At 56.6% G+C, this 14,836-nt stretch overlaps 1 protein-coding gene across 1 annotated transcript; it reads left to right on the top strand.

Moving 5' to 3' along the window:
- Positions 1 to 4,672: 4,672 nt before the first annotated feature.
- Positions 4,673 to 9,726, top strand: RHO (rhodopsin). The gene is made up of 5 exons (XM_057705077.1): positions 4,673 to 5,033; positions 6,729 to 6,897; positions 8,151 to 8,316; positions 8,423 to 8,662; positions 9,517 to 9,726. The coding sequence occupies exons 1-5, from the start codon at positions 4,673 to 4,675 to the stop codon at positions 9,625 to 9,627; spliced, it is 1,047 nt and encodes a 348-aa protein (XP_057561060.1). The 3' UTR covers positions 9,628 to 9,726.
- The last annotated feature ends 5,110 nt before the right edge of the window (positions 9,727 to 14,836 follow it).

Here is a 14,836-nt window from a genome sequence, read left to right as displayed (position 1 = left end):
CTCTTGAACAGGTAGGCAGGTGCCCCTTCTCTGAGGCTGCTGCCTGTGGCAGTTACCAGGTGACCTTCCACTTGTGCCAGCCCTGCTCTCAGGGCAGGTAGAAGCTCCAGCAAAGAGGCCACTACTGGGCAGGGCTCTCACCCTGGGCCCAGCACTTACCCGAGAACACCCTGATACTCCTTCAGCCAGACTCCATCTCCTAGAATGGAACCCGGCCACGCCCCTCCCCTGCTTGTAACTTCAGTGGCCCCACTGGCAGCCAGCGGGCACCAAGACTCCTAGGCCTGCGGCCTCCCCTGCCACCCTATCCCGCAGCCCCAGCGCCTCTGTACCAGCCAGCCCATTCTTCCCTGGGCCTTGACCCAGCTGTCTGCCTGCCTAGGCGGGGGCTTCCCTCCCTCCTGCTGCAAATCGTGCTCCTCGGACCTCCCATAGCACTGAGGCGGGAGCATCTTCTCACCTCTCACAGTTACCAGTTTTCCCCTGGTCTGCTGCCTCCTAAGCCTGGGAGCTCCTTGAAAACAGGCCCTGTCTAGGATTCATCTCCGTGTCCCCAGCACCCAGCCCAGGCCAAAGGTTGGGGTGGAAGGGAAAGAGGGAGGGAAGGAGGGAGGAAAGGAAGGAAGGAGCAGGAAGGAAGTGGGGTGGGAGGCGAGGGTGGGAGGCGAGGAGAGTTGGTCTCTCCTTCCCTGTTCCCCCTTGACATTCTCAGCTGAGTCTGAGGCCTCACGCAGCTGTGGTGACGCAGCCCGAGGGGCTAAGCCAGTGAGGGGAGTCAGGGAGGCCGGGGGGCGGCGGGGGCGAGGCTGCTGACCAAGCAGCATCTCCACGCAGAGGCTTAAGAGCTATTTGCGCTGCCCGCTAAGCCCTAATCCTTCCTGGCCAAGTCAGAGCCCTACACCTGGCATCCCAGAGGGGCTGGGCTGCAGAGGCAGAGACAACCACCCCCCGGCCCCAGCCCTCACAGCTCCTCCCAGCGTGTTCTCGGCCTGGCCCAGAGAGGGCCGCGGCTCAGAAGGTCGCCTACACCCGGACGTCCCCCTCCATGTGCTCTGAGCCCCGCTCTGGACTGCCTGACCCAGGGGACAAGAGAGCTCAGGCTGGAGGGCTAAATGCCTGGCCTCCATTCCAGCTCTGCTGAGGGACCTCATTTCCCCAGTGGTCAGAGGACTGAGACCTCCTCACAGGGTGGGGAGGAGATGCTCCTTCACTGGACAGATGTTTATGGGGCACCTACTCTGGGCTGTGAGCTCAGACGCAGCTAAGAACAGGCCGAGCTGGACAAATAGGGCCGTTGCTGACGGTGATGAGCACCGAGTGGGAAACGAACGTGATGGGTGGGGGCCCGGGTGTGTGGAGCTGGAGGGGGCTCTCCATGGCTGTGAATTGGACGAGGTTCGGAAGAGGATAACACTTGCAGCAACGCTTGCTGATCACCTGCAGGAAACTGAGGCACACGGAAGGGAGGGCTGGGCTGTATCTGGCGTCGTGGCCGCAGCGCCTCAGTCCAATGAGGGAGGACCGCGGGACCTGCTCTGTCAGGATCGAAGGCCCATGAGCTGGGCCCTGGTGGGGAAACCAGGGCAGGGTTACCCTGCAGGTGGGCGTGGGTCCCAGGGTTTCCTAGTCCCAGTGAACGGAGAGGGGAAGCCGGCCTTCCCGGGCTCTCTTGGTGATTGAGAGCCACAGGCTTGAGCCCGCTGCTGCCCCTGCCACCGCTACCCAGGCCTAAGCGACTCGATCAGGGGGCTTTTCCAGCCCAGCCCAACCCTCTTTTGTTATTGGTGCTGTGGTGTGAATGACGGAAGGTCTCCCAGAGAGCTGTCTTTGGGGCAGGAGGGAGGCGTGGCCAGGCAGGTTTGTCACGTGACCTGGGGGACTCCCTGCCACCTGGGAGCCTTGGTCTCCCGACTGGCAAAATGCCAACATATGGCAAGGCGGGTCAGAATAGGTGACTTCTAACGACCTTCCTGCTCCCTCCGTGAGCCTGTGCCTCTGAACAAAAAGAACATTTTCTGAGAAAACTCTTTGTTATGCGTTACAGAACAAAGGTCCATCGTGTTGGGGACGGCCTCCATCCCCCATCTCCTCACCCCGTGAGGGTGGGATTATTAGATTCTCTTACACAGGGTACATCTGAGTCTTAAAGCAGGGAAGCACTTCCTGATATAGCCTAGATGTATTCCCCTCCGTCCACAAATATTTCTTGAGCACCTATTATGTGCCAGACCCCGGGGAATACTTCAGTGAGTGACACAGAAATCCCAGCTCGTTCAAGCTCACGGGAAATGGTTTACGTGCTCCTTCTGTATGTTGAGCTGGGCTCTGGGGCCCTGTGGTGAGAAAGACAGACCCCAGCCCACCCCTGGCGCTCACGTTACAGCCTAGGAGGTGGACAAAAGACACGTGAACAGAATAGAAATGAAAAGCTTGCAGGTCGTCATAAGCATCAGGAGGTGACAAGCAAGGTCCTGAGGTCCAGGGTGGAAGGCTCGACCCGGCCAGGACAGGGCTGTGTGGACCGGTCTCTCTCCCTCCATGTGGCTGCTGGGGCCGTGTCAGAATCAAACTCTTCACCTTGACCTCATTAGCGATGGGCCTAATCACTGGGCCAAGCGCCTTACATTTTGAGAGGCCGTGCCCCGCCCACCCACCATGCCTGCCCCCTGCTCATTCCACCAGCACACATTTCATCAGGCTTCCGTGTGCAAGTCCTGACACTGCCCCGGACAGTAGGGGTCTGGAACCCCAGGTGGCTGGAGGGAAAGGGGCACATTTCTGAGCAGACAGGTGGAGGAATCCCAAGTGGGAAGAAAAATGGCACCGGAGAGCTTAAGTGTTGGAAGTCTCAGAGACTGGGACACTTCCCTGGCCAGGCTTGTATTCCCAGCCTCAGGGCCTTTGTACTTGCTGTTCTCTCTCCCTGGACATCTCCGCCTCCCAGAACTCCTTCCATCCTTGAGTTCTCAGAGAGGCCTCCCTGGATTGCTCTAGGCAACCACGTGTTGGGAGTGGGTCACCATCCGAACTCATCCTATTGCTATTTGTTTCATTATTTGTTTGTGGGGCCCTCCCGCTCCCGCAGAAAGACACTTACTGCAGGCAGGGGCTTGGTCCTTCTTGTCCACTGTGTCCCCCAGAACTGAGCACTTTGTATGGAACACAGTGGGTGCTGGATAAAAGTTTGTGGCTGGACCGTGGTCATTGAGCATCCCGAAGGCCAGGCTCTCAGCCACCCCATTCCACTCCTGGGGGGTGTCCTCACGATACTGTTACAGATGGGGGCGCTCATTTTCCCCCAGAGCTCATTCTGCTGTCCTGGGATGTGCCCTCATGGCATTGCCTCTGACACGGCCTATGGTCCCAGTCCAGCTTGACCAGACATCCTGGGTTGTGTCCTCTGTGCTGCAGTGTCCAGCCTGTCCTGTTTCCAGCGTCCACCCCTCCTTCACACGGGAGTGCCCAGGACCACACCTGCCTCGCTCACTGAAGGGACCTGGTGCCCAGCACAGGCTTGGCACAGCTCACCTCCCAGGGGCAAGGCCTTGCTTCCAGAGCCCTGAGAGCCTCTGTCCCCTCCATGCTTTGGTCCTCTCCTCCATCCTCACGCCCTTCAATCCATCTTTGAGGGCTTTTGAGCCACCTTTCTGTCCCCGAGATGTGGCCAAGGTGCTGCCCACTGCCCCTGGCACTAAGCCCCACCAGAGCTGGCCCCAGCCCACGTGCGGCCACATCCCAGATGGGCCTCAGGCCTCTGCCCAGCCTTTGTCTTCAGTCTACGCTGTCTTCCCCACTTGGCAACCTGGCAAAGAGCCCCCCTTCCCCAAAACATTGTCTCCCTGGACATCTCTGCAGGTAGGCAGCCTCCCCTCCCTGGGTCGGGAGCTATTCTTCCCACACGGGAGGCGTCCTCAGCCTGTAAGCTCCTCCTTCCTTGAGCTTCGACCCCCCAGTGGCCTGCGCATAAACGTTTGTTGAACAAGTGAGCGAGTGAATTCCAATTCAATGTAACAAATGCTTTTGAGCTAGGTTGATGCCGAGCTTGTGTCTGGCACAGAGTGCCTTGACCTTATGAAGCTCATAACCACGCAGGGGTGCTGCTGTCAGTATGCGGTGACTGGATGAGCCAGGAGGTGACTTAGGTGGGGAAGCAATGGGTAAGGGGCTGAGTGAGGGGCTGAGAGACGAACCAGCGCCTCTGCCCTCTGCAAGCTCATGGTCCGGGCAGGAGGAAGGTGAAGCCTGCTTGCACTGAGCCAGAGGAAAGCGGGCATGGAGTCAGAGGTCCCAATGCCAGGCCAAGGCCATCCGCTGAGATGACAGACATTCCTCGGGGACTGGAGAGTTGGGGGCAGGCTTCCTGCCCTTTCCCAGGGTCCCCAGCACCTCCCCTCCCCAACCACAACCTTCTACCTAGAGTCACCTTGGCCTCTCTTGGAACCCAATTAGGCCCCCAGTTGCAGCAGTGAGGATTAATATGATTAATAACGTCCCCAATCTCCCAGGTGCTGATTCAGCCAAGAGCTTAGGGAGGGGAAGTCACTTTATAAGGGCCTGGGGGGGGTGGTCAGAGCCCGGAGTCATCCAGCCAGAGCCCTGGGTGGCTGAGCTCAAGGCCTGAGAAGCATCCTTGGGTTGGAGCCGCCGCGGGGCAGCGACACGGGCCGCAGCCATGAACGGGACGGAGGGCCCGAACTTCTACGTGCCTTTCTCCAACAAGACAGGCGTGGTGCGCAGCCCCTTCGAGTACCCGCAGTACTACCTGGCGGAGCCGTGGCAGTTCTCCATGCTGGCCGCCTACATGTTCCTGCTGATCGTGCTCGGCTTCCCCATCAACTTCCTCACTCTCTACGTCACGGTCCAGCACAAGAAGCTGCGCACGCCTCTCAACTACATCCTGCTCAACCTGGCTGTGGCTGACCTCTTCATGGTCTTCGGTGGCTTCACCACCACCCTCTACACCTCTATGCATGGATACTTCATCTTTGGGCCCACCGGATGCAACCTGGAGGGCTTCTTTGCCACCCTGGGCGGTAAGAGCTGGGGTGCGGGTGGGCGGGGGTCCAGGAGCCAGGAACTCGTGGGGGAGGGCTTCTGGGGACAGCCCCAGCCTTGGGGATGGTGGCTGAGAGGCCATGATCCAAAGCCCTCACTCAACAAACACTTTCGTGATGACAAGCTAGGCTGCCTTTTGTTATGCGGAGGCTGGGCACTGAATACTGTGGATCTCACTTGGAGTGGGGCCATTGGCTTGCTTTCCAGCTTGGAAGCAGATGAGAGAAGTCAAGGGCCTCGCTGGGGTCACATCGTGTCTCTGGCTGGGCTGTGTCGAGCCCATGTCTCTGTGGCCCCTCAGGCCATGGTCTGCTTCCCTCACAGCAGCTCTACGGGGTCAGACCCCTGCTGGGCACTGGGGATGGGGCTGGACAAGACAGACCCCTGTGCTGAGAGCTCCCCGCCTGGGGCGGGATGAGGATTCTCAGTCCTCCAGTCACTGGACTTTGTCTGCACTGGGTGATGGATTCAGTCCCTCCCCCAGCATCTCTCTGACTCCCTCCCAGCCCACCTCCAGCCTCTCTGCCACGCTTGAATGCTTGAATGTGTTGAGGAGTCCATTCATAGGGAGACATTAGAGCTGTGAGGTGACCTGTGTAGCTTTGAATCGTATTTTAAAATGTTTAACTGAAAAAACTGATGGGGATGCTGCAGATTCCATTTAGCAGATGAGAAAGCGACGGTGTGCAGAGGTGAAGAGCAACTTAGGGATGTGGCAGGGCAGTGACCAGAGCCTAGGTCTCCTGGCTCAGATCCAGGAACGTCCCCTGGGGACACACGGCCTCTCAGGCAAGCAGGAGACATGAGAGGTCGTTATTACAAAGCCAGGGTGGTGGGGAGAGCCTAACACCAGCCACCAGGACGCCCTACCTCTTGTCTTCTCTCTCCCATGTGTGTCCAGGCTGCTGCCTCAGCCCCATTCCCGGGACTCTGGCCATCACTGGGTGTTTGTCACCTTCAATGACCACGGTCACCCAAAAGGATGATCAGGCCAGAAGGGTGCCACACACCGGCGGACACGTCTCTGCTACAACTGTGGTCCTGGAACTAGTGTTCCCTTTCACTCTCAGAAATGTCCCCATTTGGTTGATAAATCCTGTGGCCACCCTCCCTCCTGAGTTTCTGGGGTGATGTGCAGGGCAGGTGTCTGAATTCATCATTATTTCCTCCTCCTTCCTCTGAGCAAAACATTATCCAGCTCCCTGGCTCCTAGGAGAGGGTCCTACATGCCCAGTTTATTCCATTTCCCTGGAAGGGAGAGGCTGCTGTCCAAGAGGGAGGGAAGGCCTCCCAACCCCAGGCTTCTGCTGCCTCTGCGATGCTTTTCAATGGGAACACTGCCTGTTGTCCCATGAGGGACACATTCTTCTGTAAAAACTCCCTACAGGGTTCCCAGTCCAGCCACGACCCCGTGACCCAATTTCCATGTCCCTCACAAACACAGCGCTCGAACTGAACTAACCTTCCTGGGAGTTGCTCTGCGTGGCATAGCGGCCCCTCTGCCCTGCACAGCCTCCGTCCGTGTCCAGGCCCCCTGCACCCCAAGGGCTCGCGCTAGGCCTGACCCCGGTTGCCCTCCTGGCTGCCCTCTCCCCGTCGAGGAGGAGCGCCCCCTCCTTAGACAGGTAGGTCCAGCCACGTGGCGTGTCGACTGACAGCTGACTGCCTTGCAGGTGAAATCGCCCTGTGGTCCTTGGTGGTCCTGGCCATTGAGCGGTACGTGGTGGTGTGTAAGCCCATGAGCAACTTCCGCTTCGGGGAGAACCATGCCATCATGGGCCTCGCCCTCACCTGGGTCATGGCTCTGGCTTGCGCCGCGCCCCCCCTCGTCGGCTGGTCCAGGTAACGGCACTGAGCAGAAGGGAAGGAAGGGTCTCTGGGGCTCTTCATAGGGTCCTCCAGCCGGGGGGGCTGTCTGGTTCCAGGCCCCGAGCTGGCAACTGTCATGGGGCTGAGGTTTAGGGAGAGGAAGAGAGGGTCAGCCCCTGACATTGCTGCGAGTCTCCATGTCAAGGAGACTCCAAGACGCCCCAACACTTCACCTTGGCTGTGCCCCTAATCCTCAGCTAAGCCAGGGCCAGATTCCAATCCTCTTTGGTCCAGTGCCCCGTGAGCAGCTCCTCTGACCTTAGGCCTCAGCACCTGGGAAGGCAGAGCCTTCCTCATGCAGATGTGACGCTGTAGCCTCTGGGAACCCGTCCTGTCCAGATTCTAGGCCATTTTCTCCAAATGGGCTGAGATGAGATGGGGGGTGGGGTGGACAGTAGTTTTGGAAATTGGGCTCGTGACTCTGTGGGTTCCCAGAAGCCTCGTGTCCCTCTGCTTCCAGGAAACTCCCATCTTTGTCCCCTTTTCTCCTCTCTTGGTCTTCCTGGGGCCAGTTTTTTGGCCCTTGCTGAATCTGAGCTATTCAGCAAGGGGCAAAAACCTCTGGCCTCCTTCCCTGTCTTTTCCAGTCCAGCCCAGTTATATCCTCATAGGCAGAGCCAACAGACACTGAATTTTCTGAGGTCGGTCCAGTGTCTCCATCCTCTGAAATCACCGAAACATCCTAACCACACACCCCAGGGCCTCTTGTTTTCAGAAACTGTGCAAAGATCCCTTAGCTACCCTGTGTGCCCCCCTTTGGCCTAGAAAGACCCAGATGCCTCAAATACAGAGCTCGGGAGCTTTTCCCTTCTCCCCCCAGCCTCTGCTGCTCATGGCTGAGGGCTGGCCTCCAGCCGCTAGAGGGTGGCGGGCCTGGTGAAGATGTGTCTGTGTGGGTCAGCTGGGTGGCGGGGCAGCGGTGTGGGGGCGCTGGGAGTGAGAGACTGGGAGAGACCGTGGTCCCAGGATAACGGCAGCAAACAATGAAACCACACTGTTTCCACACATTTGAATCCCTTTTCTCAGTAGGTGAGGTCCTCACAGTCACATAACCAAGGAGAGGTTTATTATCCCCATTTTATGGAGAGGGAAAGTGAGGCCCAGAGGGAGACCAGCCCCACAGCAGGCACTGGCAGAGGACCCTGGTCAGCTGGGCCTCTTCCCAAGTCCCTCACATGTGGGTCTCCCTTTGCCCCTCCTGGCCCATCCCCCCCACCGGTCCTCAGGTACATCCCGGAGGGAATGCAGTGCTCGTGCGGGATTGACTACTACACGCTCAAGCCGGAGGTCAACAACGAGTCCTTTGTCATCTACATGTTCGTGGTCCACTTCTCCATCCCCATGGTCATCATCTTCTTCTGCTACGGGCAGCTGGTCTTCACAGTCAAGGAGGTATGGTCCTGTGCTGGGCCCTGGGGACACGCGCATTGATTGGGGCGAGCCCAGCCTCCATCTTCGAGGAGGCTTCGTCTGGACACCAGGCCCTGTGTCCCTGCAGGCGGCTGCCCAGCAGCAGGAGTCGGCTACCACGCAGAAGGCCGAGAAGGAGGTCACGCGCATGGTCATCATCATGGTCATTGCCTTCCTGATCTGCTGGCTGCCCTACGCCGGTGTGGCGTTCTACATCTTCACCCACCAGGGCTCCGACTTTGGCCCCATCTTCATGACCATCCCAGCTTTCTTTGCCAAGACTTCTTCCGTCTACAACCCCGTCATCTACATCATGATGAACAAGCAGGTGCCTGCTGGTGGGGCAGGAGGGTCCAGGTCCCCCAAGGCCACAGGAGGACAAGCCACATTCTTGACTGGGCCTGTCTTCCCACCTGCAAAATGGGTGGGGAAGTTGGTCCTCCCCAGGGCATCAGAGTCATCTGGGAGAAATGCAGATTCCTGGGCCAACCCCCAGACCTTCTGATTAGAAGCGCAGGATGGGCCAAGGAATCTGCATTTCTAACAAGTCCTCCAGGTGACTTTGATGCAGGCTCAGGGATGAGAAGCACCAGCCCAGATGGTTCTGGAGGCCCGCTTTAAGGTCACATGGTCGAAGTCCCAAGCCTGGGAACAGGTGCCAGTCTCCACAAACCTGGACAGGGAGCTAAAAAGTCTGGTTCTGAGGAATGAAGGGGTAAAGCGGTACTTTAACATAGACCCGTGGTTCCTCTGCAGATTCCTTGATCCAGTGGGGAAAACATGGAGTCAGACCTATTGGATTCAAATCCCACCTCTGCTCGTTTCTAGCTGTGTGACCTTGGGCAAGTCACTTCGCTTCTTTGGGCATCAGTTTCTTCATCCATAGAAAGGATGACATCCTAAACTCTTAGGTTAAATGAGATAATTTACAGGTAGCCCTTGGCACACAGAGGGCATCATGGAGCGTCACCAGTGACAAAGCCCCCTTGGGTTTGGTCCCGGCATCTCCGGGTGGGGTCACCAAGGCTTACTTAGTAAGTTCCTCCAGGGAGCCATTTGAGAGGGGAGTGGAGGCTGGCAGGGCCAGAAGCGAGAAGTGGGTGGAGGCAAATCTTGCCGACCATACCAGTTGCCGTCCACATTTTGGGGGACTCTGACCCTGACTTATGCCCTTCCTTCCAGTTCCGGAACTGCATGCTCACCACCCTCTGCTGTGGCAAGAACCCGCTGGGTGACGATGAGGTCTCCACCACCGCCTCCAAGACAGAGACCAGCCAGGTGGCGCCGGCCTAAGCCCCACCAAGGACTCTGTGGCCAACTGTAGGAGTCTCCCAGCCCCGACCCCCACCCCAGCCGCAGCCACCCCATCGGGAACCGTGCCTGTCGGAACCAGGTCACGCAGGCTCCCTGAGTTTAAACAAACAAACGGAAAGAATTAACGAGAGAAAAATGAGGCTCCTCACTTGGCAGGGACGGCCCGCTCTGGAGTCCTGATTTCCCAGAGGCTGGTGGGATCTGTATCCCTCCCTCCCCCCAGCTCATCTCTCAGGCACAGAGCTCTTGCTGTGGAAGAGTGTCCCAGCTTAGGGATAAGTGTGTAGCACAGAGCGGGGCACACAGTAGGTGCTTAATAAATGCTAGATGGATGAAGGAAGGAATGAATGGAGACGTGAATGGAGAGATGAATGAGGAGGCAGAGCACGTCTATCCTCTCAAAACCACGTTAGCAGCAGCAGCTCGCCCTTGGCTGGTGACCTTGAGCAGTTTTCCTCCTTGGGCCTCACTTTCTTCCCTCATAAAATGGAAATTCCAAATCCCCACACAGTTGCTGTGAAGATCAAGTGAGACTGTGTGTGTGTGTGTGTGTGTGTGTGTGTGTGTGTGCGCGCGCACTTCGTAAATGGTAAGGAGCTGTACAGACTGTAGTTAACATTATGAATAATATAAATTAATGTAATTAATTCATCACTATGATCATCTCCTCTTGATAGTGACCATTTTGAGATCAGGCAAGATCCTGAGCGTCCAGCCTCAGCACGTCTGTAAAAATTAGCCAGACGTCAAGGCCAGACCAGGGCTAGATGAGGGACAGTCAAGGAAACGCAGAATGCAGCCATCAGGCCTGAAAACACAGCACTGGGGGACCAGAGTCTGGGGCCGAGGCCCGGGGTCTCACCTCCAGCGTGGAGCCGTGGGACTAGAGCCACCCCTTTCCCATGCAGCCCCTGGAGAGACAGGCCTTTCTCTCTGCTTCTGGAAACCACTTGTTCTCCTCCCCAGCACCCAGGCTGCAGCATCTCTGGGCCAGTATGAAGCTTCTAGAAGCTATGCTTACCTGCCCACATTTAATGAAGAGCTGGGTTCCTAATGTCACCCTTGTCTCAAAGAGCTTAGAAACAAAGAGTGGGAAATCCGGCTGGGCCCACCTTCCCTGGGAATGTTCACAGGTCCCAGGTTTCAGCTCCGTTGCTGGGCGAGCCTTCAGCAGCTCCAGTCCATTCTCCACTGTGGAGAGTCCTTGCTGCGAAGCTGGCTGGGACTCTCGGGCATCAGAATTGAGCTGTCTCAGCAACTGCCCCACCTCCTCCACATAACCAAAGCTGGAAGCTCTACCTCTCCCCAGCTCTGCCTAGAGACGAAGGCAAATTGGGGTATTAAAAGCTCAGCTCCTATACTTGGCGTTGATGGTGGTGCGTTTTGTCACTCTCAAGCCGTTTATCTGCAGGATGGATTGAAACTGGGCAGCGTCCACCTGATCCTTGACCCTGGGTTGCCTGGTTTGGGCAACCATCAGGGGCCCCTGGGAGTGCGAGGTAGGGGGAGCAGGCCAGGGAATGGGAAAAGACCCAACTTTGGAGTCACAGCGATCCAGGTGACCCATGAAACTGCAACAAGTTTTGTCAGCTCTCTGAGCCCCCTTATCTGCAAAAAGGAATCGTAAAACTGACCTTGATGGGATTTGATGAGATTTCAGGCTTTATGCAGCCAGCCTGCTTCCTGGACACAGCAGACAGTGGGAGACTTTTGGCATTACTGGAGCCTCGGCTCAGAGCTGGCCCTATCAGGGACCTTATCTGCAAGGGGAAAGGGATGGAGATGTAGCTCCCAAATTACCCCCATCCTCCAAGGTGGGAAAGGAAGGCAGGAGCCTGAGAAGGAAGAGCCCAGTGCCATGGAGGGGCTGGAGCAGGTAAAAGCTGAGATCTCTGTTGTTGCTCCCCTTTACTCCGTCTCCCTAGGTGATGTCGGTCAGGATTCCTCTGGCTGCAAGTGACAGGAACTCCCACTCAATAGCACTGAAGCAAAAGGGAGAAATTATTGGCTCCCATACGTGAAAATCGCAGGGCTTCAGGCACGGCTGGATGCAGGTGCTCAGGTGATGTTACCTGGCTTCTGTATCCCCCTCTGGCTGCACTTTCCTCTGTGTTGGCTTCATGCAAGCCTGACTGTTTGCAAGAGGCAGCATAAAGGCCACCAGCAATTCCAGGCTCAGCGAGCCCTACAGAAAGTGGTCTTTTCTTTCCCATCTGTTCCAGCAAATTTCCCAGGTAGGGCTCTCAGTGGCCAGGCCTGTGGCACCTGATTGCCCCTAAGCCTGTCACCAGGCTGGGATGGGGACCCATCCTCTGATGGCCCAGGCCTGGGCCACCTGATTGCCTCGCCCCCAAGGTAGAGTTAACGCCACATAAACCAAATGGTCTGAGGGTGGGGACAGGAAGGCGCCCAAAGAAAACTTCAGGAAGTTGTTACCAGGAGGAAGAGGGCCAGAGGCAGGGTGGCCAGGACCAACAGCGGCCCAGAGGGGCTGGACGCTATGTCGGAGGTGCCTGGGTAGCCCGGCCTCTCCCCACAGCAGGGATGGGAGGAGAGGATTCCCACGGGGGCCCCGCGGGTCTTACCCTCCGTGGCGAGTGCTGTCGGCAGTGGGAGGGAGAGTGGCACTTCAGCTAGTCTGCCTTGCAGGCAGCCCTGTCCTCTCACTCCTACACTCCAGTCCACTGATTCTGAGGATTCAGCCTCACATCCAGAGAAAAAAATTCACTCTGAAACCGGAACGTTCTCTGGCTTTTCCTGGTAGAGGGAGAAGCCTCCGTACATCCTTAGTTTACAATGGATTTGACAGCCGCTGGTGGGGAACCCGCCATTTACAAAGGTGAAGACCTGCAGGTTGAGGCTGGGGAGAGGGTGTTACCCACCTCATCTCCAGGCTCCGGGAAGCCAAGAGGTCTGTGGTGTGCCTATCGTGTACAATCATATCCCCACCCAACCCAATCTAAGGAAGCCGACCCTCGGCCAGGGCGTGCTGGGCACTCAGATGTGGGTTGGAGGGAACAAGTCTCTGGGCTGTGACCTGGCCAGCGACAGGGCCACAGCGCTCTCTCACCCCTCATTTTGCCTCTGGGAGGAGAGAGCATGAACGCCCACCTCAAGGCAGCAGGGCCTGACCCAGGCTGCGCCTTGCCCTCTAGTAGAGACATGCATTCCACACACCCCGAGGTGCCCTTCCCGGCTGTGTGACCTCAGGCCAAACCCTTGAACCTCACTAGGCCTCATGGCCCTCAGCTTTCAAGGGGAGAATCATCCCGGTTGGTAGAGTTGTCTAAAGGGACTGAGGTCATTGATACAAGAGATGAGGTGCAGAGTAGGCATTCAACAAATGTGAGTTCCCTTCCCAGAGACAGGAACCAAGTTCAAAGGAGCAGCTCCTGGTGCAGTGGGAGACAGACGTGGGGAGAGATGAAAATAACAGAGGGGTCTCAGGAAAGGGGGTAGGAAGTGCTAAGTGCCCCCAGTATTCATTCCCTTTCTTTTAGTATTATCACCCCAAGTCCGAGCTAGGCACCTAGCCCCCCAGCACGAGACTGCCTCTCCCAGCTTCCCCTGTATCTGCGAGGGCATTTAGGTGACTTCAAGGTCTGGCCAAAGGAATACAATCAGAAGTGATAAGTGCAGCCTCTGGGCTGGACATTTCAGAGCATGGAGGTGTCCACCATGTCCTCTCTTCTTTCCTTCCTGGTGGCTGGAATGTGGTTATGATGACCAGCGCTGTGGCAGCTTCTTGGATCATGAGGTAGAATCTGTGGGGCAGAGAATGACAGAGCATCAGGAAAGAAGGAGCCTGGGTCTCCTGTGCTGCCTCACCAGCCCTGCGCAACCCAGACTTGAAGGATTTCATGAGAGGACGGTCTCCTGGTTTCATGTTGAAGCCACTGTTATTTTGGAGTCAGGGCTGGTTTCTTAACTAAAGCAGAGAGCTTCCAGGTTGTAGCCCAGGGTCTGGACTTTGGAAGACCTAGTGCAGGTCCTCTCTGAACTTTAGCTTTTACATGTATGAATATAACAGTGAATATAAAATATGTAGACATTGAACATGGCAGCTCTTTCTACCCTCTTCCCTATGCATTTATTGACCTAAAGTCACAGATGTGCTCATGCTACAGGAGTTAGAGTTACACAAAACAGACACTGCTTCGAAGCGTTTAGAACTGTAAACTGCAGAACTGTATGTTCACATGTAGGAGGACCCCATTCAATGTTCCAAGATGGCAAAGAAGTTTTTGGCAAAACAGATTCCATACAGGCTTCAGAAAAATCATCTCATGAGTACACCAAGCGGCCCATCCTCTCTCCAGCAGCCTGATCTCCACAATTACCATTTCCCTGTGAAAAGGCAATCCTCTAGAAGAATTTTTAGATCATGCAGCACATTTTAGAACTTCTTCCCTCCAAATGCAAAACTCTATCCTGGCACAGCCCTGGAGCAGGGTTTCAGATGAAGCTCGTGGGAATGTTTGTATCACTGAGTCCTTCTCTACTTCTCAGTTCTTGGAAATGTGATCAAACTTGCTGCCCTCATTGGCACCAGCTTCCACACGCCTCTTTGCCTCATCTCGTCTGCTGCTCTAGATGGTTCCCACAGATGGTTTTCAGGCCTCCCTCCACTCAGCCAAGCTGGGCTCTGGCACTGGGGCTTCCACAGCAATGGGTGCTGAGCACCTACTGCCTGCCAGGCTCTGTGCTGGGCACCAGGGACACCACCAGGAGCAAGACAGACACAGCCCTTTCCACCCCCACTCCCTCCCAGAGCTCAAGGAGACAGGTAAGGCAGTGTTTTAACCCCGGGTGCTGGAGGCTCCCACATAGCAAGTTGAGGGGCTGCTGGCAACCCAAGGAGGGGCCCCTAACATCATAGGGTGTCAGGGAGGGCTTTTCCAAGCAAGTGATATCTACACTGAGGCCAAAAGGATGAGTGAGAAATGGTCCAGAGAAGGTAGGTGGAGATAAAGGATGGCCTTCTAGGAAGAGTGTATCAGCTAGCTTATTCTGTGTGACAAACAACCCCCAAATGTCATGCTTCAAACAAAACACCATGTATTGTTGCTTGTGACTCTGTGGGTCAGCCAGGTGATCTGGACCAAGCTTGGTTGATCTCTGCTGGGCTCATTTAAGTATCTGTGGTCAGCTGGAGGGTTGGGTAACGGGGGAGACTGGGCCATGGGCC

The sequence above is a fragment of the Hippopotamus amphibius genome, chromosome 13 (assembly GCF_030028045.1).
Source record: "Hippopotamus amphibius kiboko isolate mHipAmp2 chromosome 13, mHipAmp2.hap2, whole genome shotgun sequence".
In the NCBI taxonomy this organism is placed as follows: Eukaryota; Metazoa; Chordata; class Mammalia; order Artiodactyla; family Hippopotamidae; genus Hippopotamus; species Hippopotamus amphibius.
Note: the sequence above shows the minus strand (reverse complement) of the source record. Positions and strands in the feature narration are given on the sequence as shown.

What these genes read in the sequence shown, in the direction of transcription:
- RHO (XM_057705077.1), top strand. Translation starts at nt 4,673, where the DNA reads ATGAACGGGACGGAGGGCCCGAACTTCTACGTGCCTTTCTCCAACAAG. An exon ending in CTTCTTTGCCACCCTGGGCG is followed by an intron (nt 5,034 to 6,728) that starts GTAAGAGCTGGG and finishes ACTGCCTTGCAG; the next exon opens with GTGAAATCGCCCTGTGGTCC. An exon ending in TGGTCTTCACAGTCAAGGAG is followed by an intron (nt 8,317 to 8,422) that starts GTATGGTCCTGT and finishes GTGTCCCTGCAG; the next exon opens with GCGGCTGCCCAGCAGCAGGA.